The sequence below is a fragment of the Vanellus vanellus genome, assembly GCF_965231255.1.
Source record: "Vanellus vanellus genome assembly, chromosome: 3".
NCBI lineage: Eukaryota > Metazoa > Chordata > Aves > Charadriiformes > Charadriidae > Vanellus > Vanellus vanellus.
The window spans coordinates 127,392,153-127,419,221 of record NC_138907.1 but is presented as its reverse complement, the minus strand read 5'-3'; the positions used below and the strand labels follow the sequence as shown (position 1 = coordinate 127,419,221).

At 49.6% G+C, this 27,069-nt stretch overlaps 1 protein-coding gene across 1 annotated transcript in view; it reads right to left on the bottom strand.

The window, feature by feature from the left end:
* Positions 1–20,366: 20,366 nt before the first annotated feature.
* KIF13B (kinesin family member 13B) overlaps positions 20,367–27,069 on the bottom strand; it is a 131,910-nt gene continuing 125,207 nt past the window's right edge. Inside the window, exons 39-40 of the mRNA XM_082481709.1 lie at positions 24,703–25,731; positions 20,367–20,727 (exon numbers count right to left, since the gene is read on the bottom strand). Coding sequence (XP_082337835.1) covers positions 20,440–20,727; positions 24,703–25,731 — 1,317 coding nt within the window. The 3' untranslated portion in view covers positions 20,367–20,439. The remainder of the gene's footprint in view (positions 20,728–24,702; positions 25,732–27,069) is intronic.

The window sequence follows — 27,069 nt, the reverse complement described above, 5'->3', positions numbered from 1 at the left end:
TCGGCACTATTACAATAATCACTACAAACTGCTCTCCGTTTTTGTTAAGGTTCTCCTGTCGCGCACTCTTTATGAAAACCCGTATCGTACTTTAGCTTGAGCTTGCTGGAAGAAGCGAACAAACCCATTTTGCTCTTTCAGGATACCGCCATCCGCTCTGTGATGCCTGCAGCCCGCTTACCGCTGTGCTGTCCAGGCGATGATATCGACAGCTGATGTCACCGAGCTGGAAGAGGATTTGCCATTTTGGGGTGCGGGGGAAAAAATTCACATATTTTAAATGCCCCTTTTCCTCAGGCTGATCAAGCAAACTAACTAATTGGTTCGAGGGCTGCAATGTTGTGCTCTTTCCCCCTTCTTTCCAGTGAGCGTTGGAGCGCTCCGGCCAACAGCTTAAGCGCGAGTGAACTAAAACCGTTGAACTGGAGTGAACTGCGTAATGGGCCTTTGATGTTTCTGCATGTACGGTGCATCTCTCTCTCAGATGGCTTGGCAGAAGGCGCGCTCTGCCATTTATTCCCTCTCTTCCCTCCGCCGTTAAATGGAAGCGGGTGTATTCTGCTGATCAAAACATCCCGCACGCTTCTGCTAAATCCTTTCAAACCGCAGCCGGGGTAATTGGGACGGGTAGGATAAATGCGTAAGAGTATGGCAGTAAAAGTGATGGCAGTTCTTTTGAATGACTGGGTGTCCTCCTGACATGTAATTAGCTGCTTTAGAAAGATGTGGATTGGCATGGTCATAATTAAAAGGATTTCTGTCTTTTCTGTGATTGAAAACAGAAGATCTTCCGCCCCCTAATTCTCTTTAATACCAGTGTTATTAGTGACACTTGGAACACAGCTACTTCGTAAACTTAAATAATGACCCGTTCCTAATGGTGACTTACAACAGCAGGGACTGAAACCGAGGTTAGTTTCCTATGCAAAGCTGCTTCTCCTCCTTTTATGTCCCCCCCCTCCCGCCCCCGCTCGTGTATCTATTGCTTCTCAGTGAGTTTTAAAAAACAAAAAGGACATCTAGAGATGTGCGACAGCGTGATTACACATTACCCGGGGGTCTGGTTTAGCTCTTCCCGATATGTTTTAGAGTTGTAGCGTTGGGGAGGATTAGCCGTGGTCCAGGACTGCGCGGAATTGCTCGTCCCGTCTTCTCACCCTGCCCGCAGGCAGAGGGTACCGGTGGCACCGTTGTCCTCCGGTTCCCGCAGCAAGGACTGGAACCAGCTCTTCTGGGCCACTCCGAGTTCTCCTTCCTAGCGTCTGGGTTTGGAAGCCTTATCAGCAGTTGCTGCCGAGTACGTGGGGGTATTGTCCTCAAGCTGTCTGCTGTCTCCTGGTGCCCTTAGCGTGGTGTGGTGTTACGAGCTGACCCACCTTTTTCAGAAGACATCTCCAAAGAGCCTGCAGCTGGACAGTTGGCTGGATGGTACCCTTGCCGTTCACCGCAGGAGAGGGTCTGGGATGGGGGACCTGAAATAATGTCGTCATCTTTCTCTGATACGTTGCTAGAGTCTGAAAAAGCATCTGTCGTAGGGTGTTACGTGCCTTTTTCTTCTGTGTTTTTGTGAGAAACGTTATCTGTTGACCAGTCTTGAGCGCTGCGGAGCCTGTGCTCCGTTTCTGCCTTTAAGCTTCTTGACCGTATTTTTCCATAGTGCTGTTCTCCTGTAGCTACTTATCAGACAGGTTTCTGGACTCTTTTGGTATGCAGAGATGTGTATAGAGACTCTCAGTCAAATTTAGAAAAGTTAGCAGGTTTCTAACTCCAACAGATGTGTGGAAGAAGTTAGGAATTTAACTCCCTTAGGCTCTTATTTAAATCCTCCAGTTATTTTTGAGCTGCTTTGTACTGAAATACTTGTGTAAATCTCATCCAGTGTCACTGTGGTTCAGAAGAGACCTGTGGGTCGCGGGTACTTCAGTTCTTCCAGCGCGGTTACCACCGGTGGTACGCTCACCGTAGCGATGGTAGCAACTTCTTTTCTGGGACACACATTTTTAGACGTTAACTTGCTGCTGTCACCGGCCTCAATTCAGCCTCCTATCCTCCTCTCCCCATCTCTTCTCCTCAACTAATTAAAGTCTTCCATGTTATGGCAAGATGGCATATGTAGCTTAAATAACCCGCCTCTATAATTAAGAGGTTGACTTCAGCCTTCTGAGATATATTTTACATCATTTGAGATTTAAAAATACCTTTTACTTACAAAGTTTATGTGTCAAATCGCTCAAGGAGGGCAAAGAGATAATGAAAGTAAATTATTAATTAATATTTCTCACCCAATGTATTCCATTAAGAATATTAAGCATCTATTCCATTCCTCAAAGCACGGTTGACGTTGGAGATTCTTATTTTCTTTTTCTGAGGTCTGCCTGCTGATCAAGTTGCTGCTATCTCCCTTTGACAGGACTGTAGTGACAGTACTGAAAATACCCTTCAGGTATTTCTGGAGCTCAGAATATCAACTCACTGACCAGTTTTTCCTACACCAGAGCGCAAGCCGTTTCGTCTGCGCGTTACGGCAAGCGAGCAGATCGTTCCAAGGCTCTCCCTTGACACGTTCGAGCTGTTCTTCCGCTCAAAAGGTTTGGTAGAATTTTGGAGAGGAAAGTAGCAGCGGGAGCGTGTCACCTCTCTGCGTGTTGGATAGAGGGGTCTGAGTTCAGGTGGAGCTACACTGGATGCGGAATGGCAAAGAGGAAATTCGATGTGTTGCTGGGAACGACTGAGCGTAACGCACAAAACGTGCTTGAGAAGGGTCAACATCTTGGATGCTTTATTAATGAGGTAGTTAAAGCAGTTTATTAAGTGCTCTGAATTCCCCAGTGTGTGTCTCTTTGTGCCAAGGTGTCTTCGTGGCACACCGTGCGGCGTTATGAAGTTTGTTTAGGAGTTGTTGTTGGAATTCGAGAGGTGCTTTTGTTGGGTTTGTTGCACGGGTAGGTGCCTATCAGTTTAGTTAAACGTTTACATCTTGGCACACAGCTGCTCACTGGGCAACAACAGTGGAATTCTGCAGCTCCTCCTTCCTTTAGAGCTCTTTTAAGTCACAGTCCTTTCCTCCGGGTGCTGGGAGAAAAGAAATAGTGTTGGGATGAGGGAATAGATCCACTCCTTTGCGGAGCTTAGGGGAGTTGCCGTCAGTTGAGAACCTGCCCCTACATTTCAGCAATACTCCCTTCGTAACGCTGGGAGTTGTAGCGCACCAAGAACAAAACGGTCCTGATGCTGCATTGCCAGGAGTTCCGTCCGGTGCGGTGGGCTTGAAAATCGGGCGTCTGGTTAGGAGTAAAGAGTCAATGAAGTATCCATGGGCGCTAAGAAGGTATTTGTAAATGTGTTGAGAAAAAAACAATATCATTGCGTTTATGTTTATAAATCCGTTGGATACAAATGGTAAAATTTGTAAAGAGTTATGTGGAAAAGGCAGACACTTTCAATTAGGGGATTTTTTTTTTTTTCTTGCATTTGGAAGGGCAGGATGGTTCGTTCATCCCGTTGGATGAAGTCGATAGAGTAGGGAGTTTGCATCAGGATTGTGGGAGGCCGTCTAATATTCAGGGTCTCCTTGTAGGTGACAGACTGGTCCCTTCTGGCCTTAATTGTAAAACTATGATTCCAAAGAGGTAGGCTTGTCTTTTACCGTTATAACCTGTTCGTAGTACTTAATCATTTATAGAGATTTGAGTACTAGAGGGGTTCTCTGCAGTAAGAACTTCTTAAAAAGTATGACTTTCCATCCGAGAACTTATTGTGCCTTATGTCTCCGAACCACGTGAAGTTCCAGTTCTGTACGTTAAATATCTTCTTACACTTTATACGTCTGCCGTAATGGGAAGCAAACAAATGCAGTTTTGATAGCAGGTGGCTTCTGTCTGCTGCCGTGTTGCTCGGATTTGCTCCGGTCTCTTACAGATTCAATCTGTCCGTTCTGCTGAGGCGGCCATGCGCGCTTTCATACCTGTCCGTGCTGAGCAGCTCAGGTTGCTCGGGAACAGCGTTACTCTGTTCAACTGTTATTTTTGCTTCTGAAAACAAACAAGAAACCCCCTAACCGGGTCAGGCTAAATGTCTAATCCTAAATTCGTTGTTGCTTTTCGTTACGTTAGACACTCGGGTGCATGAATTCCAGTCGCGAAGGGTCCCTTGCAATGGTTTTTACCGTTACCCAAGAACGTTCAACACGAAAATCATTCAACACGACCAAAATTTGCTCAGTCGTGACCACTTCTTCGAGCTGCAGTGCCTCAAGCAAATGCTTTCATCAACCGCCAGAGTGCTTCAAAAAATATCACAGCCCGCAGAAGTCCTCTTGCTAACCCGATGTCTCCTCCCATTTCCTCTGCCGAGCCGATATTTCCTTGAAGGAATTCCAGACGAGGGTTTGAGCTATACCTCCTTCAACTGCTCTGAGCCATTCGCTTTCCTCTGAAGCTGATTCTTGGTGGTACTGAATTTGTCACACCTTTTTTTTTTTCCCCACACTTTGTTTCTTCTCAGAGAGGTAATTTCTTCTATCTTCCATCCAAGCTCCTGCGCACCCTGGTAATCCTATTTTACCTGGTTTACTGATTTTTCTCGTACTGAAGTGCTCTGACCCGAACCCGTTGTTCTTACGGTCTCTAAATAAGGAATATAGATTATTTCCATCTAATAAGAAGCGATCCAGTGTAATGCTGAAGCTTAGATTTGGTTCAGTCTTGTGAAATCTTCCGAGCTTTCTGCTAGCCAGAAGACCTCGGGTCTTTCCAGCCGGGACAGTCAGCAGCCCTCCTCCCTTCCCTCTTCTCGGTTTTGACATTTAGATTAGCAAATCAGGGAAATAGTGACTTTTAAGTATAATGGGGTTTGGGGTTTGGTTTTTTTTTTAATACTTGGACTGTCTTTTTTACTGGGAAGACTGGTACTGGGCCGTGCGCTTCAGCAGATAACTCAGCAGTGTTCTTGCAGAGATAAAGGCGTATCTCGGATATCTCACCGGGCTGATGGGAGGTTTCTCGCACACCGTGATAGTGCTCAGGTTTTTCTGTTGTCTGTAGCTCGTTGGGCTCTTCGCTGCCTCTCCCGCTCCTGCGAGGACTCACTCGCTGCTCCCTCTGCCCTCTCTCCCCTTGGGTGATTTGTGCCATTTTAATTTCATCCTCCCTCTTGTTTCTCCTTCTTCTCCTTTTCCTCTACGGGCACTTTATTACCTTCACACCTTCGCGCAGTGTATTTATGGTTAGACGGTTTTTAATTCCTGTAGTACTGCCTTAGTCCAAGCCAAGAGGCGGTCACCTCTCCTTCTGCCTACTGGGCGGTGCTGTATCAATGGCTTCTTTGAAGGCCGAATGTATATTGTCTACAGTGTAGCATAAATCTGGAAAATCTGCTCTACTCTGGCCACTTAAAAAAAAAAAAATTAGCTCCCGAATTCAGTCAATTTACAGCAGGTTCTTTACCTGCAACCTCCTGTGCGAAATCAGGAGGTTCCAAGGTGTCGGACCGTGGTTAAGGGAGAGGGACGAGGCAGTAGCGTTCGGTCGTCTTCCGTTTTCTTTTGTCTTGCTCGCACTTAGCGTTGGAAGCTGTCTGAATCGGTGCGGTTCTTCTTGGTCGGCGCGCTGTTGCCGCTTTTTTAGCGTGAGGGTTTGGGACGAGACGTGTGGGTTTGCCTAGCTTTGCCCAAGGAGGCCGTGTACTTCATTCACCCAGGGTTCGGGATCGCTTTTTGCAGCCGGAGTAGCTTTTTATTACGATTTTTTAAGTTGGTTTAGATTTGAAGATGACTGGAAAAACCTTGCAATTACTTTTCCAAATGAAAAAAAAAAATTATAATGCAAACAGAGTTTGGATTTTGAGCTTCCCAGTCTTTCAGTATCATCCGCTGAATTTCCTCTTTGTCTTTCGGCTTTGGGGTAAACTTAGATGTCATCTTGAGGCGTGTGCTGAACTGGAGCTCGCGACTCTCGTTCCTAGTTGCTGTGGGGTCAGAGCCCTGTTTGGTTTTCGAGAGGGACGGGTTTCCCGTGTCATCACCCGCTGCAATGCAAAGTCGGAAGCAGAAGCCCTTTCGCCTTGCTTTCGGCTCTCGCCGTGCCGTTGGCAGTGTCTTTCCGAATCTCGTCCACCGCCCACCCCCCTTCACGTGCTGCCGGAGCTGCTGTTGAGGGTTACGGGCGGCGCTTCTCACACCGCCGGGAACGCTCGGCGCGCTGCTGCTGGCGTGAACTGGGAGAGCCCCGTGGCTCTCTGGGAGTCAGATGTCACATCCGATACGATAAAGCGATATCATCGTGCCACAGAACCACCGGGAGACGGGCTTTTTACCTTAAAGATAATACAGGAATAACAAATTTAAACTAGATTTAGCTCAATGGCAGTTCTATCGAAGGGTGACAAATAAAAGTCAGTTGTGTCCGTGGGGAGCACTATTTTCTTGACGGATCGCCTTGGCTGTCTCCCTCTTGGTCTTTATGATCTTCCCAAGGCTGACGAAAGCCCGGGAAGTGTGAAATATGTGCAGTACTTTTTTTAATTTTTTTTTTTTTTTTTTTTTTCTTCATGTCAATTGAAAAAGTGCCTAAGTGAGTAACAGGACTCCAGAGCGAGCTGGAGGAATAGGAGTAGACCTCATTTCCCTCTTAAGAAAAGAGCCCTCCCTGCAGCCCCCCCCCCCCCCCACGTACGGCTGCGGACGAGCGGTGGGAGTGGGGAGCCCTGCGGGATCCGGCGGGAAAGAAATCTCCGCTCCTTCCTCATGCCGCCGCCCCTTCGCTTTTCAGTCTCGCGGTGGGTATCTCCCCACCGCATCTCATTTCTCAGCCAAACCTTCGCAATCTCCAGTTTGGGGTGGACGGTAAAGAGGGGGGAAGCTTGGATAGAATTCCGTGGGAAACTGCCTCTTGGATTGCCGGTACAGACCGCTTCGTGCGTGAAACGGGCACCTCCGGATAACCGCAGGCCTGAGGCTCTGGGTAGGAAAAGCTAAAATACGTATTTAATCACCCCTTTTGGGAATCACAGAGGCAGTTTCTTCCTATATTCTTAATTATTTCTAGGCTTATAGTAGGGGCACCTGCTGAAGATTTTGTCAAAGTAATTGTAACTATTGGCAGGCGGTTATAATTTTGTAAACATACATGAGAATTTTATGTGGGTCAAAAGAGGAAAAAAAGATGGATATCAATGCTGGTTTAAAAAAACTGCATTAAAGGAGAATTTCTTCTGCCCATAGTAAGAGGAAATAACAGAAAACTATTAAGATGTATTAGTACCACTTAAGGATTCGGAAAATGAGAGCAATCCATATGTAGACGTTTTATTTTTCATTAGTAACAAAATGTTGTTTTCACTCTGACAACTTAATAACGTACGAGTTGGGACAGCCAGGGAAATTACTGTTGGCGAGAAAAGCTATAAGGACATCTCGTTTGCAGAGAACACAAAATTAGCTTGTAGGGTGTTGATGGGTGTTGATATAAGCAATGATCGAGTGGGAATCTGTCGCCGGGGTACTAATGAAAATAGAGTATTTGCGGAGCCCGTAGCGCACACGGACCGTTCGCCGTCGTACCGCCGCCCTGCTCTAGAGATGCCTTTTTTAACAGCGATTATTTTCTTTTTTTTTTTCTAAACCAAGTGATTGTCAATAACAGTGGTCGCAATTGAAAAAAGGTTCATGTAGTAGCGAGTGTTGCAAACCCGGATGTGAAAAGGCAGTGGAACAGTATCAGAGGCACAAAAAAAAGAAGCAAAACGCCCCAAACAGCAGCCCTAGCGAAGCGCCGGGGAGTCAGTCGCCTTTTTTCTTTCAGAATTTTGTGCGTCTTCATTTTGTTCCACTGTCGCAGGGCCGGGGGGGGGGGAGGGCTGCTGGGGGGGCGGCAGCCGCCTGCCGGCGCTCCGGGTGTCTGCGGACCCCTCGGTGATACCAGAGGAGCCGTGTCCCGTCTCTGCTGCTCCGCGCCGCTCCTGAGCCGGTTCTTACGTGTCCGCACCTTCCTCTCTCTCTCTCTCGGCATCTTCCGCTCGCGCCTTTGCTTCTCCCGCCGTGTGCCCCGACGGACCCGGCACCCGCGTCTCATCTGCTGTAGGTGTTCTGCCTACCTCAGGAGGTAAACGTGGTCTCCTAGAGTCGTACCTTCACACTCGGGTCTTCTTTTTTACATGAGCACTAGCGCGCGCACACTCACACACACACACACTGGAATGTATATTCTCCTCCTCCCCCCGTCCCCGTCCCCAAATAACCTCTTGACCTGATCCTTGCTGTAGCCACCACCAACTCCTCTTGCAAATTGGATGCTGCTTTAAATGTGAAAACAAATGTTCAAGAAGCTATAAAACCTGAATGAAAGCTAAAGCTGAATTTATAAAGCCTTGTTGCGTATGAGCCAAAAGTGCAAAAAGCTCTATATAATGAACTAACCTGCCACTCATATAAATATAAATATATATAAATATATTAAAATCAGACTGTTCTACAAAATTGTGTATTTGTATTTTTGTGTACGTACAATTTTCTGCTAAGCAGAAGGAGGATGTAGTATAGGATGATGTGAGAAGAGATTTTGTTTAATCATATTTCTTTGTTACTTATTTTTGTTAACATCCAGATGCCTGTCTTTGTCTTCTGTGTATGACACTGTTCCAAAGGTGCAGTATCTCTCTCCCGCCCCCGCGTTAAACCTCTTCCACCGCGAAAGAGTGGGGGGGATGCTACGCGTCGTCACCAAACCCCGCAAATACGCCGAGGTCTTGATCTTAACGAGGGCTGCTCGCTCGGCTTAAAGGCTCTCTGTTTCGCCCTGGCGTTTAACGGGCGCGTTGTGTCGTTGCTCCCGACAGTAACGGCAAATATTCACGCGCCGGTTGCTCGCTTTCCGCGCAGGCGGTCTCCAGGCACGCCGTCCGCGCCATCCACCGGCTCTAGCGTCGTCGTCCAGGTCCTCAGCCTCAAGTTTTAGGGGGGGGGGGGGGGGGAATGAAAAAGTAGCGTAGGTCGGGAGAGAGGATGAAGAGATTCTTGTGTTAAAATGACTTCTGGAAGAGCAGCAGCCGGGGAAGCGGCGCTGTCTGTCCCAGGGGAGCCAATCTCAGGTAACGCCACCACGGGGGGAGATGGAGGTGCCGCGGGAAGCTCGTGTTGCCCACGGCTGCCTGCCCGCCGCCAAAGCGTGTTTTGGCTGTCAGAAGAGCAAGTTGGGAAGGCAATAGGTTGTAACTTTGCCTGTGCCGCTTCGGCCACGTCCTTCCGTCCCGGGAGGTGCCCGCGAGCCGTGCGCATCTCCGGTGGCTTTACGACGGTTTGGTCCGTTGCTGCGAGAGCACTTGTAGCAGCCTTAGTCGGTGAGGGCCGTCTCCTCGCGGCTTGGTGCCCTTGCAGTAAAGATACTGATTTTGACGAAGAATATTCTAAAATCTTCTGCAAATCGCTGTGTTTATCTGCAAGACGCTCTCCATCACTTGCCACAAGGAGGAAAGTCATAATTTTTCTCCCGTGGTGCAGTCGGGATCGTTAGTTACACATTGGGGAGTGGAGAACTGCCTGGGGGAGGGAGGGGGGGCGAAGGAGAACGGGATAAAGCAGGATGTAGCGGAGAAACGAACGCAAAGCTTTGGGCACGGTGTGAGGGACGGTCGTTTTCCAGTTCCAGCGCAGACTTGCTGCAGACCCTTGAGGCAAACGGGTCCTTTCCGCGCGCGTCAGCGTGCCCGTCTCCGAAACGCAGGTGAGAGTTTAGACCCATCGCATCTTCCTCAGGCGGCAGGGACTGCCAAAGCGCGAAGTACCGACTTCTTCCCTTGTGTCCTTTGCTCTCTTTCTTTTTTTTTTCTTTTTTTTTTTTTTTTTTCCTTTTTTAAATTTGATTTCTGACATTGTTTGAACTGAGTTTTGGCCCAGGGAGAGCGATACTGCATCTTTACATGTAGGGCTCATATTTATAACAATGTGTAATGACTGTAGCAAAAGTCCTTGTTTCTGTATGTGAATGGACAGAGAAACAAGTGCTCTATTGTATTGATTAAAATAGTTAAAATGAGTCCTGTATCATTGTATCTCCTATTCTGGATTAGTGCCTTTTGGACAGTAGACTGTTCTGTAATTAAAATGTAGTATAACTGCTTTTTTGTACAGTTTTGTTTTAATAAAACTTTTTTTTAATTTGTGTTTATTTTAGTATTGTACCTATTAGAAAATAAAAATGTATAACTCAACAACGATGCGTTTCTTCTATGGTCCTTTTTGGGCAAAGCCGGGTGCGAGAGCCCGAGAGAGGCACTGGACACCAGTAAGACCTAAAACGTGTCTTTAGAACTTCCTGAATGTAGAAAAATGAACGTGTGTGTGAGAAGGACACAAAGGGTCGCTGTGCCTGCCGGGTTCTATGAGGACGGTCTCTGGGAGGGACGAAGGCGGTGGGTGCTGCGGTGGTACGTTTGAAGCAGTGGCATCACTCCTTGGAGTTTGAGCCATGGGCTGATAGATTTGGGAGCCATTTGGGGGCTCTTTCATAGAATCACAGAACTGTTCGAGTTGGAAGGGACCTTAAAAACCCTCTGCCCTGGGCAGGGACACCTCCCCCCAGCCCAGGTTGCTCCCAGCCCCGTCCAACCCGGCCTTGAACACCTCCAGGGATGGGGCAGCCACAGCTTCTCGGGGCAACCTGTGCCAGGGGCTCACCGACCTCAGAGTGAAGGATTTCTTCCTAATATCTATTCTAAATCTCCCCTCTTCTGGTTTGAAGCCATTCCCCCTCATCCCATCACCACATGCCCTTGTAAAAAGTCCCTCTCCAGCTTCAGATACTGAAAAGCTGCTATAGGGTCTCCCTGGAACCTTCTCTTCTCCAGACTGAACAACCCCTTTCCACTAAAAGGTCTTAAGAGTAGTTTTATCTCCTTTGAGTGCAGTTTAGTTTGTCGCAAGTAAAGGTACTGGTCATACAATAATGTCCTGGCCAAGGAGATGCTGCAGGCAAGACAAAAAGCTGCGGTTCTCTTGGGAAACCTCCCCCACTGCTGCAGGAGCCGCGAGAAGGACCATTTGAGTCCCATCCCAAAGCAGAAGGTCTCCTGCTCGAGGAGCAGGGAGCAGACTTCGGGGCCATATGGTAATAAAATTGAAAAGATGTTGAAGTAATGAGTACGGGCATAATTTTTGAGAAGCCAAAGGCAGGAGGGTGCGTTGGCTGCCCCGTCATCCCCCTGTGGTGCTCCCCGTCTCGGGCATCTCCAAACAGGGTCTGCAGGTGGGTGGGGAAGAGCTTCACAGAAACGGGGGAAGGAGTTTCCGCAGCTGGTGGGCCTGAATCAGCCAGGGGGCAGAGAAGACAATAAGTCACAGAAACTGATTTATTTATTGAGGTGGTGCCTGCGTTCTGCAATACCAGTTAAAATGAGTGTGTGCCACTGTGGTTTGAGGGTGATTTTGGGGGTTTGCTCAGGATGAACACCCCCAAGACAAGGGCCAGGGCAACCCTCAGTGCCACGGGGGGAAGGGAAAAGCCATCTGACCCCCCTTGTCATCAGCTGCCGGAGCTGCTGTGTCACCACCTGGGGGTGGTTTTCTCCTGGAGGGAACAGACTGGGAACACTGGGGACGGGGGACCAAACCTCCAGGGGAGGTGGGGCTGTCACCTGCTGCCTCCCGGCTTTCGAATGGAATCCGTAAAACAAGGGCCGTGCTGTGAATCAGTGTTGGCTCAATATCTGGGATTGAAGGCTGAGCCCCCACAACTGTCGGCTTTCGACCGTTTTTCTCATTGGGTTTTGGCTCTTTACAAGTTAATCCCCAAAACGTTTCAGCTCGTTCTAATTTCCAGCGTAAGGGCGACCCCCGGGAACAGCTCGGCCCTTACACAGGCACTGCTAATGCTGCCGACCATGCGGGCCCACGGCCCCCTGCTGGGTTTTTTTTTTTGGAGAGGAGAGGGGGGATGTGAAGGGACCCCCGAGTAGAAGGCAGGAGCGTTTGGGACGGGGCCTTTCCCAGCGTGACTGGGCGCACTGGAGAGCGGCCGCCGCCACTGCCCTGGGCGGAGGATGAAGGACAACGTCCTCTCCCTGCGTCACAGATGATGAAAAACCAGGAATGCAGAAAAGCACAATTTGGAGATTTTTTTTTTTTTTTAAAAAAAGAAACACCCACCAGAGGCTTGTGCTTTGCAAAAAAGCTCCACTTCCAGCCTACTTTTCTGCTTTTTTTTTTTTTTTTTCCCCTGGGGAACCAGATGATCAGGGCACCTCTTTTTAAAAACAAACAAACAAACAAACAAAAAACCCAACACCACTCATCACAGGTCGGTGTCCGAAGGTGAGTGATGGTCCCCCTCGGCGATCTGCCCGGCTCGCGGCAGCGCATCCCCCCGCACGGCACAGCCGGGGCCGGCGGGAAGCCCCCGTGTGACCCCCCCCAGTGCCGGACCCGCATTCGCCTCCCCCGGCCGAAATCCAGCGGCTCCGCTGCCTTCACCACTCACCTGCTGTGGCAAAGGGCTTGAAGACAAGTGAGGACAATGACAGTGGTATTAATCTGACAGAAAGCAGAGGAAAAGGTGCGTTTTGTGGTCTTTTATTGTTGTTTGTGGTTGGGTTGGTTTTTTTCCCGCTCCCCCCCCACCCCCCGCTCCGTTTTGATCAGCGCCTTTCAAAAGCAGCTTTGGCTGCAGAACAGAGCCCGGCGCGTGGCTGCAGCGCGGGGACGGTGTTACAACCACCTTCCGGGAAGAGGGAGGTTTGAACAAAGTAACGGCACTTCAAAAGGCTCCTGTGTTTCAGCCAAAGATTTTTTTTTTTTCTTAGAAGGTAAAACATTAAAGGGAAGGGGCTTAAAAAAAAAAAAAAAAAAAGAAAAGCAGCTGTATTTTTGTGCACTGATTGCAAGACGGCACTGATAAAAATATCCTTTGCTGACTGACTTTGAGCAGGGATTGTGGAATCAACACTGCATTTGTTGCTTAAAAAAAAAAAAAAGTAAACCAAAATCAACCCCCCAAAAATCCAAGTCAAACCCTGCCAGGTTTTTTACAACCAAAAGAGAAAGAAAATAACGTGACTGAAGAAGGGAGTTTCAAGGACGTGTTACTGCCCCGAACCGTGGGCTGATGCGTTGGGGTGCTCATCACCCTGAGGGCTTTTTGGGCGGGAGGGTGGGTGGTAGCAGGGACTCCCCAGTGCCACCCGCCCCGGCTGCGCCTGCAGAGTGCCCCCCCCCAGCGCGGGAGAACCGTCCCTGGGAGTCCCCCAGGGCTCATCGCCCCACAGGGCAGCAGCAGGGCTGCGAGGGCAGAGGGTTTCTGCCATGCGCTGGATCAGTGCCGGGGTAGAAGACGCAGTGCAGGACACGCGCGTCACTGTTTGGCAGCACTGCGGCCTGCAAACACGGCTGGTGCACATCCAGAGGCTCCTTCCAGTGCCTACAGGGGCTCCAGGAGAGCTGGGGAGGGACTCTGGATCAGGGAGGGGAGCCATGGGATGAGGGGGAATGGTTTTACACCTAAAGAGGGAGGATTTAGGTGAGATATTTGGAAGAAATTCTTGGCTGTGTGGGTGGTGAGCCCCTGGCGCAGGTTGCCCCGAGAAGCTGTGGCTGCCCCATCCCTGGAGGTGTTCAAGGCCAGGTTGGACGGGGCTGGGAGCAACCTGGGCTGGGGGGAGGTGTCCCTGCCCAGGGCAGGGGGGTGGAACTCGATGATCTTTAAGGTGCCTTCCAACCCAAACCATTCTATGGTTCTATAAATGCTGGTGAGACCCACAGACACCTCTGTGCCTGCAGCAGGTCCCACTGTGCCACCACGGCCCCTCCTTGGGTACCAGCGGGTGCTTTTCGCACAAAGGGACAACCTGCAGCCCTGTCCCGAGCGGTGTGACCCGCAGCGCACGCAGCGAGGTGAGCTGGGGGGGGGGGGGGGGGGGGGGGGGGGGGGGGGGGGGGGGCACGAGGCAGCTTCGCCGACCCACGGCCATTTGCTCAGTGCTGCGAGGGCCAGGGCAGGACGCCGCAACACGAGTTTTGCAATTTATCTTGGTTGGTTTGTGTTTGTTTTTTTTTTTTTTTTTTTTTTTTTAATTTAAATCTATAATTTTTTTTTGTTTTGTTTGTTGCTGGGTCGCTTCCGCAACGTTAATCAGAGACGCTGATCAGCCGTGGGCACCGCCTGCGCGGCCTCTCACTCTGCCCCAGCACAACCCCCCCACGGCCGCCTTCTGCAGCGTCGGGGCAAGAGGCGGCGGCAGAGGGTCCGTGGGGCCGCGGTGGGACAGCGCGAGGCTGACGAAGATGGTTTTCATTTGTTTGGAGGGTTTTTTTTCACGAGCCAAAGCTGTTCCAGCCCAGACCCGGGCAACCCACGCGCGCTGCTGGGCTTCCCCACCCGTGCGGCAACTGGTCCCTGCAGGCAGCGGGGACGGGTTTTAGGCTGTAGGAGACGAGTTGCCCTGACCATGGAAGGACCACGGAGGTCATGAATTTACAGTTTTCCTGCCTCTACGCTGCACCTCACACGCTGTGATCTCCTACTGCCACGGCCAGCGATGCTCCACGTGGCTGCTCAGAGGACCTCCCTTACTTTTCAGCAAGTGGGTGGACAACCCCGAGACTCTCACCTCACGGGTCTTAATCCGGACACCCGATCATGAAACTATTAATTTCTTAGTTCTGGTTACACCTTTGTTCTGGTTGTGAATTCACAACCAGGACAGAGGGGCTCCGGCTGCAGCCGTGGTTGGCCGGTGCAGACCGATGCTGCGCTCGATGGAGTACCCCATCTTCTCATCCACTGCTTGCTCCACCTGCACCGTTCTGGGGAAATTGGGTCACACCGGGCTGCGATGACACTAAGATGAGCGTTAGCGCCCAGTTCAGTCCCATCTGGTTTTCCAAAAGGAACAAGCCCCATCCCAGCTCCCTCCCCACTAACCAGGTTGTGGATTTTTAAGCACTTTCCCTGCAAAACTCGCCCCATCCCAGCCGCACCCCAGAGCACCGGGGCTATCTGCCCGCTTTCGGGGGGGCTGCCCGCAGCCGGTGCTTACAGCCCGCAGGGGCGCAAAGGAGCAGAGGAAGGAAAAATGCCTGCGGTGATACGGGCAGAGCCGGCAGCAACAACCCCTTGTCCAGTCGGAAGCCCATCAGCTGGAGAGCACGGGAGGAGCTCCACCAGTCTTCCATCTGCTTTTATTTAGCGTCACGGTAGGGAAAATGAGTATTAAACAGAGCTTTCCCCCGGCTCAGCACAGCTCTGCGGCCCCGCGGGCTGCGACAAGGACTCCCCCACCTGACTGGCTGCGGGCACAGGGCTGTTTGCCCGAACATCAGAGAGGAGGGAGGAGGGAGGGAAGGTAAAGCCGTGGGTTTCTGCTCGCCGATGGGAAGATCCCCAAGTTGCAGGCAACAGGGCAAAAGTCTCATTCGAGGCGGATCTCGGCACCCTCGAGCGATGCGACTCCATCGCAGGGCCGCAAATGCGTCTAAACATTTTGGGGATACGAATGGGATTAACAAAGCGCAGATTTACCGGCTCTAAAGAAGATGTTTATTTAGGTACTGCAGGCTGCGGTGAACGTATAATACAATATTACAGTAATTTAGTATGGTACAGAAATAATTAAAAACTTTACAGCTCATTACAAAGTATCTTTGGATTTTAGCTCGTTTAACGTACACTGATGGACGCGTCATACCACAGTGTAAATAGCCACTCTTTATATACAGACCCGCTACATTTACAGAACTCGACAGACAGAGGAGCCGGAAAAGGCTCTCCCAAAACCCGGCGGACGGTCGGGACAAAGCGAAAGAGCCGTCGGCTGCCGTGAGCGCGCTGGGGGCACGCGGGGAGGAGCGGCCCCGAAGACGAGGATGTCTGCAGCGAGGCGGGAAGGGGCCGGTTCCCACCCTGCCGGGTATTGCTCCATCAGCGGCTCCTCCATCAGCTTCACCGTGAGTTTGGCGGGGAAAGAGAGGGGCAGAGCCGCCGCCTTCTCCCACCCAACGAAAGCGTGGAGCGGGTAAGGCCGGTGAAGGGGAAGTGTCTTTAACGCCTCCCTCCCGCCCTGTGCCTGGCGCTCCTCCCTCTCGCTGGGTTTCAGGAGCCCCAAGCCGCGACCCCGCTCTCTCCGCCGCGGCGTTGGGATGCCCGAGGCAGGAGAAGGCTGAGCCCGGAGGCTCCAGCCCAGCAGAGCCGGCAGCGGCAGCCGAGTCCTTCTCGGGGGTGAAAAACACGAGGGTGGGTTAGGAGGAGGGTGGAGAACACAGAAACCAAAGCAAAGATGGGGAGAGGAGATGTAGGAACAAGACACTTGTTTGTGCCCCCAGCTCAAGAGTATTTTGTAGTGTGATCAGTCCGCACCTTTACTTCTCGCGATCTCCCTTTCCCAAAAGCACGGCAGCCGCGAGGCCGGTGCGGGACCCAGCCCGGGCTGCGCCGGGCGCCGACCCAGCGATAAGGCACTGCAAAAACTGAGCTTCTTGTGCAAAGAACTGGCACGAGGACCAGCGTGAGGACAACACGAGCACCAGCACAGAAATAGACTCTTCAACAGCTCCACGACAGTACAGAGGGGTCTGTACAACACCAGGGCTCGTTTAGTGCAGGTTTTCACGACAGTAGGCAGGAACGAAGAGGGGTTCTTGGTTTGTAGGAGAGCAAAGAGGTGTTGAACATCCCACCTCGCGGGCAGCAGCGGGGGGCTTCCATCTCAACCGCTGACGGAACTCTCTTCTTAAGGCCTCGGGCACTATCACCACGCAGAAGTCGTTTCTGTTCGTCTTCCTCAACTAAACTACACCGTTAAACATCAAGAAAGAGCCAAGGCCCTCGAACCGAGAAGGTATTTTGGACATAGAGGTCAAAACACCGTGAGAGAGCCAAACGTAACACAGGGAAAGGTCCTGGCTTGGCTTGAGAAAACCCCAAAAAGTCCCTCCAAAAAAATATCATCCTCTTGGCTGGCCCACAGCAAAGGACACCCCGGTTCAGAACCCCCCACCCCGTGCGGAGGATGGGACCTGCGGAGCTGCAGACACAGGGTCGGACCAGTACGTTTCCGACCCACCAATGGAGTTTTCTACGCCCAGAATCCAAGAGCCATCCACGGTTCGGGGATACGGAAAGCAAACCTGCACCACCGAGCAGACACAGGAGATGAGACGCTCGCTACAAATCACAGTTCCTGCAGTAAATGTTCTTCTTCCCTGTATAAAGTGCATGAAAATCTTGGAAAATATGCATAGCGATCAACGCGCCAGCCCCAGCTGCTGAGCGCTTCCAGTTAAAAGCACCTCCTCCTTTATCTGAGAGTTTTTCTAACATTATCAATTTAAAAAAAAAATATATATATTACCTTCATTATGGTTTTGAACTGTTTTCTAGTTAGTTGGCTTAGCTGGCGCAGAGGAACAGATGGCTTTGAGTAGAGGGATGCGCACTCACTGGGCCAAAATCTTGGAAAATACCTTTAAAGGAAACCTCAGGTGCCCAGGGAAGCTGGGCTGAGCAGGAGGGAGCGAGAGAAGTCCTCTAAGAAGGTCCTCGTGGCCCAATGCGATTTGTTTGGCTTTCCAGAGGTTGCGCTGCGTGGGGGCGATTCGGTTAAGGTGGCTTCATTTTCGGGGCAGGTGTCAGGGTGGGATTTGAGGAGAGGTTTAGTTTCGTAAGTCAAACGAGATGGTAAAAACCAAGAGAGCTACGGCTAAAATCCTCCTTCCACCAAAGTCAGCCAAGCTTCGTCACGCTAATCATCCACTGATGTTTCAAGACATACCAGCCATTTCTAAGACGTTTGCTTCCAGGATAAGCCATCCCAGAGGAGGCGGCGAGTATGTTCTCTTCAAACCGCGTCTCGCACCCCTCTAAATGCGCAGAGCACGGTTTGTAACACGACCGAGGAGGGGTGGAAGACAAAAATCCACCCCCGTATCAGTCGGTTGCAAACTCCGACCATGTGCTCCAGATGTGCAAACACTGAAACAGGTCCTTACGCGGTCAGAGCCGTAGTACAAACACGGCCGGAGGATTTCACACTGGGTGGTGGAAACAGGGACCTATGAACCCAACCGCCTTCTGCCTGAGCCCTTCGCTCCTGCGACTCCGGTACCTTTACATCGGTCCCGCAGAAGTTCGGTCTTCCGAGACAGCGGTGCAAGAGAAGAGGCTTCAAAAGGACTTGGACAGGTTCTTCCCTTCGTTATCTCCCCCAAAGGGGCCACCTAGCAAACATTAAGAAGTTTTCAAGGTCTACCTAAATCCAGTAAACGAAATGCGGAGACTAAACCACACAACGGTCGGTTCGGGGGCGGTTTCACATTAGCGAACTTTCTGCAGCACATCAGAACAAAGTGCAATTAGAAAAACGGTAAAGATGGATTTTAGAAAAACTCACAAGGCAGTTCAAGAGGCATCACGTTAATTAGCGGGTGGTCTTTTCACCAGCAAGACTCGTCATACCCCAAAACGAAACGCCGTTTTGTTGCATGAGGCGCATCTACACAAACAGTTACAATTTTAAACCCCAGGACTTCTCTATTACTAAACTTCTCCCATCGTCTTGGCTTGAACGGACAGGAGCTTCGTGCAAAGGAAAAGGAGGAAAAACTGTACACTAAAAATATCTTTAAAAGCTGATCTGTACATTTTATATTAAGATTTCTTTACGAAAATGTAGGAAACACTGAAACTACGTACACAAAGCTGAGCGGATACATGAATCCCTGGCAGTACTATGCATGCTGCATTGTAACCCATCCCGCTTATTTCTGCTACAGATTAGTTTCTATTTTAATTTTATTCCTTCTGCATAAATGATATTAATTACAGTAAATCAGCATAATTATCTCCTTCGCTAAGCATCCCTCTCTCCTTTGATGACGATGTATCTTTCCCTTGGACCTCTGAACCAGATGGCTAAGGCACTTAGACACCCACGTGCAGCACGGGCAGCGGCGACTAGATAACGTATTAAAGATTAATCATTAATTTAGCATCCCAAATATTCCCTGCGTAGATAAAACGGCTATTGCTCAAGCTGTCCAGCCCCCCCGTGACGACTAAACACGGCAGAAACAGCTTAGAATATAAAAGTCTGTGGCCTTTCTCGATTTGTTAGAAAAAGAGCGTGCGTACGTCGATATGTGCACACGTACAGATACGCACACGCGCAGCAATATATAATTTGGGCCACAAAAACGAGCGAGGGTTACCAAAAATAAAATCAAGTTTTATAAAAGCCAGCCCAAACCTCCCACTTTCAAGAGAGAGGTTAGTTTTGGGGACGACTCTTCAGCTGCTCAGCCGGGTTGGCTCGTCGCGCGCCGCGGGGAGGGCTGAGCTGGCGGCGGAGGGACCTCCTCTTTGGATCGACGCCGGGTACGGTGTTAGGAGAGCTCCTCTGTGCAACGTCAGGCGGTGGATGATTGTAAAGCGCAAACATTTCATATTTTAAAATAATAAATAAAAATAAATAGAGTGGGTTCATCCCGTTACAAGGAGAGCGACCCTCTGCTTTGCATAACTGGTAAAAATCCAAGTGTGTCCAAAGGCCGGGCGGGAACATCGCAGCACCTACGTGCTGATCTCTGCAAAAAAACCCCTTGGCCCGAAGGGCAGGAGAAGGTCCTGCCACTTTGGGGCAAGTGCGAGAGTGGGTCCTGCCACGGTGAGAGCGCACGTTAAATAGATTACAGACAGTAAATCCGCTCAACTCCCTTCTTTCCTAAAAAGAAGGGATCAGAAATATTACAGAGTGGATCATGGGCCTTCTCCCGTTCCCAACAAATCAGCCAGAAAGATTGCGCTGATTTCCACAGAAGGGGAGAGAGATAACAGGACAACAATCAAAACAGGCGCTGGTCCCAGGTCACATAACCAAAGAGCCGTTGTATTTTTAAATAAAGGGGTTTTTTTTGGTTCTTTATTCCCAAATAAAGTTTTCCGTTCACCTCTCTGCCTGTCTGGAATCATCCCAACCTTGCCCTTTCACCATGTATTACGCGACATGGACACAGCTCTTACGAAATTAGAAAAGAACTATTATTTTGGTGAGGATTTTTTTCAGAATTGCCGGTCACACCAAGAGAAGCACCGGCCCCCGGGTAGTATTTTGTAGCTATGGGAAAGCCATGCTATAATTTGAACAATTTACGCGTCTCTTCCTTCTCTGAAAGGTGGAGGAGAGCGGAGCTTACACCCACCCACCGCCACGAGCCTTCACTGGCTGCCATCAGCCATACCCTGAAGCGTCCCAATTTGTAACAGGAAACGAGGGACGTAGATCCAGCACCAGGACAAGGCAAAGAATTAACGTGTCAATCACCCAAAGCAGAGAAAAAAACAAACCCTTCATTAGTGTTTGTCACAAACTAGAAGTTCACATGGTTGGTTTCGCTTCCCGAAGGTAGAAGACCCGCTCCCCTGGCTGTGTCGCACGGCGTTCGCTGCGGTGGGTCGGGCTGTCTCAGTTCGCCCAGGATTTTCTGTTCTCCGTGTTTTTCTGGCGGTTCTCCGGTCGCAGCGTGGCTCCTCCTTCCGATTTCACCAGGGCTGTGAGCGAAGCCAGGTTGGAGGCTGAGCCGGAGAAGTTGCCACTCTTCCTATTCTCAGCGGCGGCTCCTCCTTGCAACCTCAACCCGGTGCTCCGCCGTCTTGCTGGTCCCGTGGCTTTTTTAACTCTGCCCGGTTTCACAAGCAATCCGTAGCCTGGGTTGCATCTGAAATACTGCTTCCCTCCAATCGACCCGTCATTCTTACCTTTGACGAGAAAAGAAAGAAAGATGATAGACAAAATGGTTTTCATCGTGTGCATATGGCGTGCTACTAGGAGGACACCGGAAGAAGAAAATGCTGAGATGGAAGACGACTGTTCCCTATAAATACACCGTGAAGGTGAACACCCCGGAGGAGAGAGTGCTATGGGCACGAGAGGACAAATCTGAACCGAAGATCAATATGCTTATTGATATAAAGACAAGTCTTCCAACTGCCAGAGGAGTGGAGAAGTGGGAGTAGCATTCCCACAGGAGTGAAGATAAAAAAGCGTCAGCTGGTTTTATGTCTGAACTTGATAAAATTCTAAGATGAGAGGAAGCGGCTGCCTGCGACAGCAGAAGGCTGGATTCGATTCAGGTGGCTCCTAGCTGCAGGCTTGTGCTACCAGTGACACCAGTGCACTTCACTGCCAAACACCAGCAAAGCCATTGCATGGAGACAGTTGCTCTGAGTGGGACACTCCACCTTATTCTTCCTCCCTGTGTGCTATTCAGGGGAATTCTTTAATTTCACCAAAAGTGTTAAGTAACCAGTTCAGCAACAGATGCATTAGCAAACCATCGGGAAGGACGGAAAAAAAAAACATTTAAAAGAGCTTTTGGTTTTCAGAGTTTGAGAGTCTGAAGCTGAGAAGAGTTACTGTTTCCATGCCACAAAACCTTCACAGAGCAGAAAGAATGAGTTCTTTACGCTGATGCTATCGAGACCTTTCTACTTCTCCCTTTAGAGCATTTTAAAAATCCCATGAATACTGTTCTGGGTACCAGGACAGAGACTGCTCCCATCTGTAAAAGGAATGCCAAAAGATACAACAGCTCTTCAAATGACATAAGGTCACTCCTTTTGTTTCATGTGCGTTTCCTTCTCTCTACCACCGTCACTGCGTTGGGTCCGATACACCCTCATGTGGCCGAGGACTTGGACTTCTACCCCTGTTTGTAATGTGGTGACAAAGATAAGAGTTTGTAACCATATTTCCCAAGTGAAGCTCCAGATGTGCCTAGAAGACAGTTATACTCCAACAAATCAGGGACTAAATCCTTGTGGAAACAGAAGGGAAAAAAGATAATCCAGTAACATCAGCAATTGAGCCCTCAAGAGACCAAAAATCTTGTAGCCATTTGACTCTTCCGCAGACAGTGAAGCTGATGCTTCCCGGGTACGTGCAAACAGTTTCACAGAATTAGCACCGTGGACTAGAGTAGCCAGACAGGGAGGGAAGGTGACTTTCCAAAATTGAAATGAATCTGTAAATAGTAAATACTTTTTTTTTTTTTAATAAGGCATGAATTCAGGACCGAGAATTGGGTCTACAACTTTCAAAGGGATTAGGGCTACCAAGATGATTAGGGGACTGGAACACCTCTCTTATGAAGAAAGACTGAGGGAATTGGGTCCCTTTAGTCTGGAAAAAAGACGGTTGAGGGGGGACCTGATCAATGCTTATAAATACTTAAAGGGTGGGTGCCAGGAGGATGGGGCCAGGCTCTTTTCGGTGGTGCCCAGTGACAGGACAAGAGGTAATGGGCATAAACTTGAGTATAGGAAGTTCCACCTAAACATGAGGAGGAACTTCTTTACCTTGAGGGTGGCAGAGCACTGGAACAGGCTGCCCAGGGAGGTGGTGGAGTCTCCATCTCTGGAGACATTCAAAACCCGCGTGGACGCGTTCCTGTGCAACCTGCTCTAAGGTGGCCCTGCTCTGGCAGGATCTCCAGAGGTCCCTTCCAACCCTATGATTCTATGATTCTATAGAGCTATGGTTTGCTTTCCAGGACGGCAAACTCCAGAGAGTTTTCTGAAAACAGCTGAAAACACCCCGTCCGGTTTAGCTTTTATGAGCACACCATGTGCAGGGAAGATAACTGCTCATTTAATGGGAGTTCTGGATCCTTGACACAGTATTCCTCTTGGTGAACGGCTCCAATCCCAGGGAAGTGTGCAGCGGAGACGAGCGTGGGCAACTCCCCGGGACGCGCTGGTTCACCATAGAATCATAGAATCATAGAATCAGTGAGGTTGGAAGGGACCTTTAAGATCATCAAGTCCAACCATTAACCTACCCTGATAAAAACACCACCACTCCTAAACCATGTCCCTAAGCACCTCATCTACCCTTTTCTTAAACACCTCCAGGGATGGTGAATCCACCACCTCTCTGGGCAGCTTATTCCAATGTTTAATAACCCTTTCAGTGAAAAAATGCTTCCTAATATCCAATCTAAACCTGCCCTGTCATAACTTGAACCTGTTTCCTCTTGTCCTATCACTTGTCGCCAGGGAGAAGAGGTCAGCTCCCATCTCTCTAAAACCTCCTTTCAGGTAGTTGTAGAGGGTGATAAGGTCTCCCCTCAGCCTCCTCTTCTCCAGGCTAAACAACCCCAGATCCCTCAGGCGTTCCTCATAAGGTTTGTCCTCCAGACCCTTCACCAGCTTTGTAGCCCTTCTCTGGACACGCTCCAACACCTCAATGTCCTTCTTGTAGTGAGGGGCCCAAAACTGAACACAGTACTCGAGGTGAGGCCTCACCAGTGCCGAGTACAGGGGGATGATGACTTCCCTAGTCCGGCTCACCACACTATTCCTGATGCAGGCCAGGATGGTGTTGGCCTTCTTGGCTGCCTGGGCACACTGCTGGCTCATGCTCAGCCGGTTGTCCACCAACACCCCCAGGGCCTTTTCTGCCAGGCAGCTTTCCAGCCACTCCGCCCCCAGTCTGTAGCGCTGCATGGGGTTGGTGTGACCCAAGTGCAGGACCCGACACTTGGCCTTGTTGAACCTCATACCATTGGCCTCAGCCCATCTGTCCAGCCTGTCCAGATCCCTCTGCAGAGCCAATCTACCCTCAAGCAGATCAACACGCCCCCCCAGTTTAGTGTCGTCTGCGAACTTACTGAGTTCTTACCAGACAGAGCCTGCGCTGCAGCCTTGGAATGCTACGGCTTGGCAAAAAAGGATTTAAATAAGGAGCTTTCCCTGCCCTTGGTAAACCAAACCCTCTTCTTACTACCAAAGGCAGCGGTATCTCCTACTCGTCTCTTGAATTTTCCACTAGCGCGCCCTGCCTTCTCCCAGTCCTGCCTTCTCTTGGAGAAAATGAGTGCCATGAAAGCGGACAGGGACCTGCAGAGGAAAGGAGTTATGAAGCCGGGGGCTGGGGCAGGGACCAAATGCCAGCCATCATCTTTCTTTCATCTCCCTCCCTTTAAAGGGCCTGCGCTGAAGCCACTGTTTTTCCGCATCGCGCTACGATGGAACGCACGAACACAGCCTCCCCAGGAAGAGCACCCCAAAGCTACGTATTACAGCCTAAATTCTGGGAAGTCTGCAGCTGGACAAGTAAAAGTGCGACAGGAATGACAAATGAGAAGCTGAAAGAAACCTTAAATCATCTGTACGTCCTGGCGGTCAATGGATGATTATTTCCTACTGGGTTTCACACATATAGGTATGTATAGGCACACACACACATAATCTTTTGCAATTTTATGGCTTACTTTAAAATAGCTTGTGAGAGACTGGGTAACCCGTTAAGAGACTTTGCAACTTATTTAGCCTGAATGTTCCTTTGCTCATTTGAATCCCACTCAACTCCTGTTGCGCTTTGGACACCCCTATCCTCAGAGCAGGAGCCCAGAAGAGAACATTTTGGGCACAAGGCAACTACGTACTTACTGAGCCGCGTTGTAAAAGCAACCCCGATTCCTGCCTGCATTGTAAGAAGCCAATGAAATAACTGAAAAGGGACACAACTCAGTGAGAGGTCAGCGAGACTAGGTTTACAAAGGCAGACTGGAAAAAGATTACAGCAGGGAAAGACCTTTTACACTTCTCTTCTCAAAACGCACCCAGTAATGGCTAATGAACCCCCCGCAGCAAAAAAAAAGCGGCATTAAAATGAACACTGCAAAGTCGGACGTGCTGTCTGCTACACACCCGCTCTAGATCATACGTTACCTGAAGGTAAATCCAGTTCGACACCAACCCACGTTCCCTCTTGAAAGTCTGTGGGCCCAATATATCTAACGGTGCCAGTCTTATTTGCGCCAACCGTCACATATTCTCCCTCTTTCAGCCACTCAGGAATTTCATTGGCATCTTCGGAGTCAGAAGCCACCTCCAGTTTTTCTTCTGCCATCTCTGATCCATTATGGTTCAGTCCGCGGGCAGTGGATGTGCTCTTTTCTCCTTCTTGCTGCTCTTCTGTGTTTAGCGAGCAGGTGGGATCTGTCCCCAGCATGCTTGTAAAGGACTTCAGCTCTGACGTCTTGACTTTCTGGATTTTGAAGGGGGAGGCTGCAACGCCGGGCTGGGACAACTGGTCAGGATGAATCTGCGGTTTGGGAAACCCCAGTTCTGAAGCCCCAGAAGCCATTTCTTTTTTCCTAGCTTGTCCTGCTGACTCCACTGATTGTGTGGACGACAACTCCTTCTTTGGAGTGGAGGTAGAAAGAAAGGTTTTTGCATCAGTGGCTACGGAGGCATCGTTTGCCTCCTCACTCTGAGTCACAGGAGACGTGCCCGATTTTGATTTCAAAGCATCATTTCCATTCACTTCGGTGCTGTCTTTAGGTCTTGCGTGAGCACTTTGAAGGCTGAAGGCGGGTAGACTCTCTCTCTTAGTACTGCGACAGGTTTCCGAAGAACTGTCCGAGTGCCCTGGCATGTCAGAAGACGAGACCTGAGCCACAGCGGGAGTTGGGAACTCCCCCACCGCTGGCATTTGACCTCCTGCTTGAGCCACAGCATCGCTTCCCGCTGCAAGGGCTTCAGAGAGGGTGGCTGTCGAGACACTGTGAGAAAAGTACCCACTGGAGGCTTCGCTCAGAGGACTCGGGGGTCCTTCCTGGGAGTCCTGCGCCTGGGTGTCTCCTGTGGGCTGCTGCAAAGGCACTTTGGGTGTCTTTTCTGGACTCTTGTCCACCTCAGACGTCTGCACCGCAGTTTCGAATGGCTGTTTCTCTACTTCCTCTTGATTCATCTGAAACAGAAGAGGATAGGGACCGTGGAGCTCCGTTATCTGAAATATCTGGGCTAAAAGGATAGATCCAAGGCTTCTGGGAAGTCCTAAGGGACTTATCTAAATCCCCGTGTAGCCGCAATCTCCAAAAGATGCACGCTGATCCGAAGTCAGCTTTGCAAACCTGGTAGGATTGTCAGCTCATTTCTTCCATTAATAAGAAAAGTGTCGACTAAAAGAAATACGTTCCCCAATATTTACTGAAAAATTATTTATATTACAGGAATGGTCATTTGCTGTTTGAATAGCAGGATTTATATGAAATGTGAAACAGCCATGATCTATAAGTGTCTCACAGTTATTTGGCTTAACTCTCAGGATTGATAAATCATGCCTCTCCAACTAAACTGTCATTTATGTCCCCGTTTCCAAATGCCATTCCCACCTCAATGCCGCCAGCACCACACACTTTCAGAGTATGAAATTAACTGCACCTCATGAGATTAACAGCCCATTTTAGTGATGTATTTCTTGGCTGTAAAGTTTACTAAATCTGATAGATCAATATCTTTTGCCAGCACATGTACTCTAAAAGATTAGGATGTCTCTAAATCTCTTGGGGAAGGAGGGAGGGAGGGAGGGAGGGAGGGAGGGAAGGAGGAGGCTGCTAATATGAAGGGGGGGAAACAAGTGGTTGGAGGACCGCAGATTTGTACATATCTCATCTTAACTCTCAGGTGTACATTTTTGTTTACTGTTCAGAATTTTGTGGTTTATCCCATCTAGTGGTTAAGTGTCCCAAACTACAGGATTTTCACCTTGTTCTGAAGTGCCTTTTCCACTGGAAACGTAAGCGGCATTTGAAGAAAGAGGGATTTCACTGAATTCCAGGAATTTCAGAACCAAAGGCTAGCTTGCTATTGCTAAGTGAAATGTAACACAGAAAACTTTTTTTGAAATATTGCTGCGGATTAAAGACATATTTTTAGTTTTTCTATGCAGAGGATGGCGTACACGTGGACTCCGGAGCTCTGCCCTTTCTTTGGGTTTTCCCTTTTAAGCGTTCAGATAACAGACATTTTGCCGAGACAATAAAAGCACAGTGGGAGAAAGCTGATTCGCTATGCATAGGACTGAAGTTCTGCTGAACTATGGGAGATCGTAGGGTCGGTTTTCTCTCCAGCTTACAAGAGCCTTTTTTTCACGCCAATATAATGAATTGGCTTAAAATGTAAAATTGAGAATTAAGCTCAACACTCAGAATAACAGACAAGGTCTGTTTATAGAAAGCATCAGAGCCCAGGAATTTGCCCTTTAAAGCAGCAAAACTGCTAAATTTTAGCTAGTTAACTGCTAGTG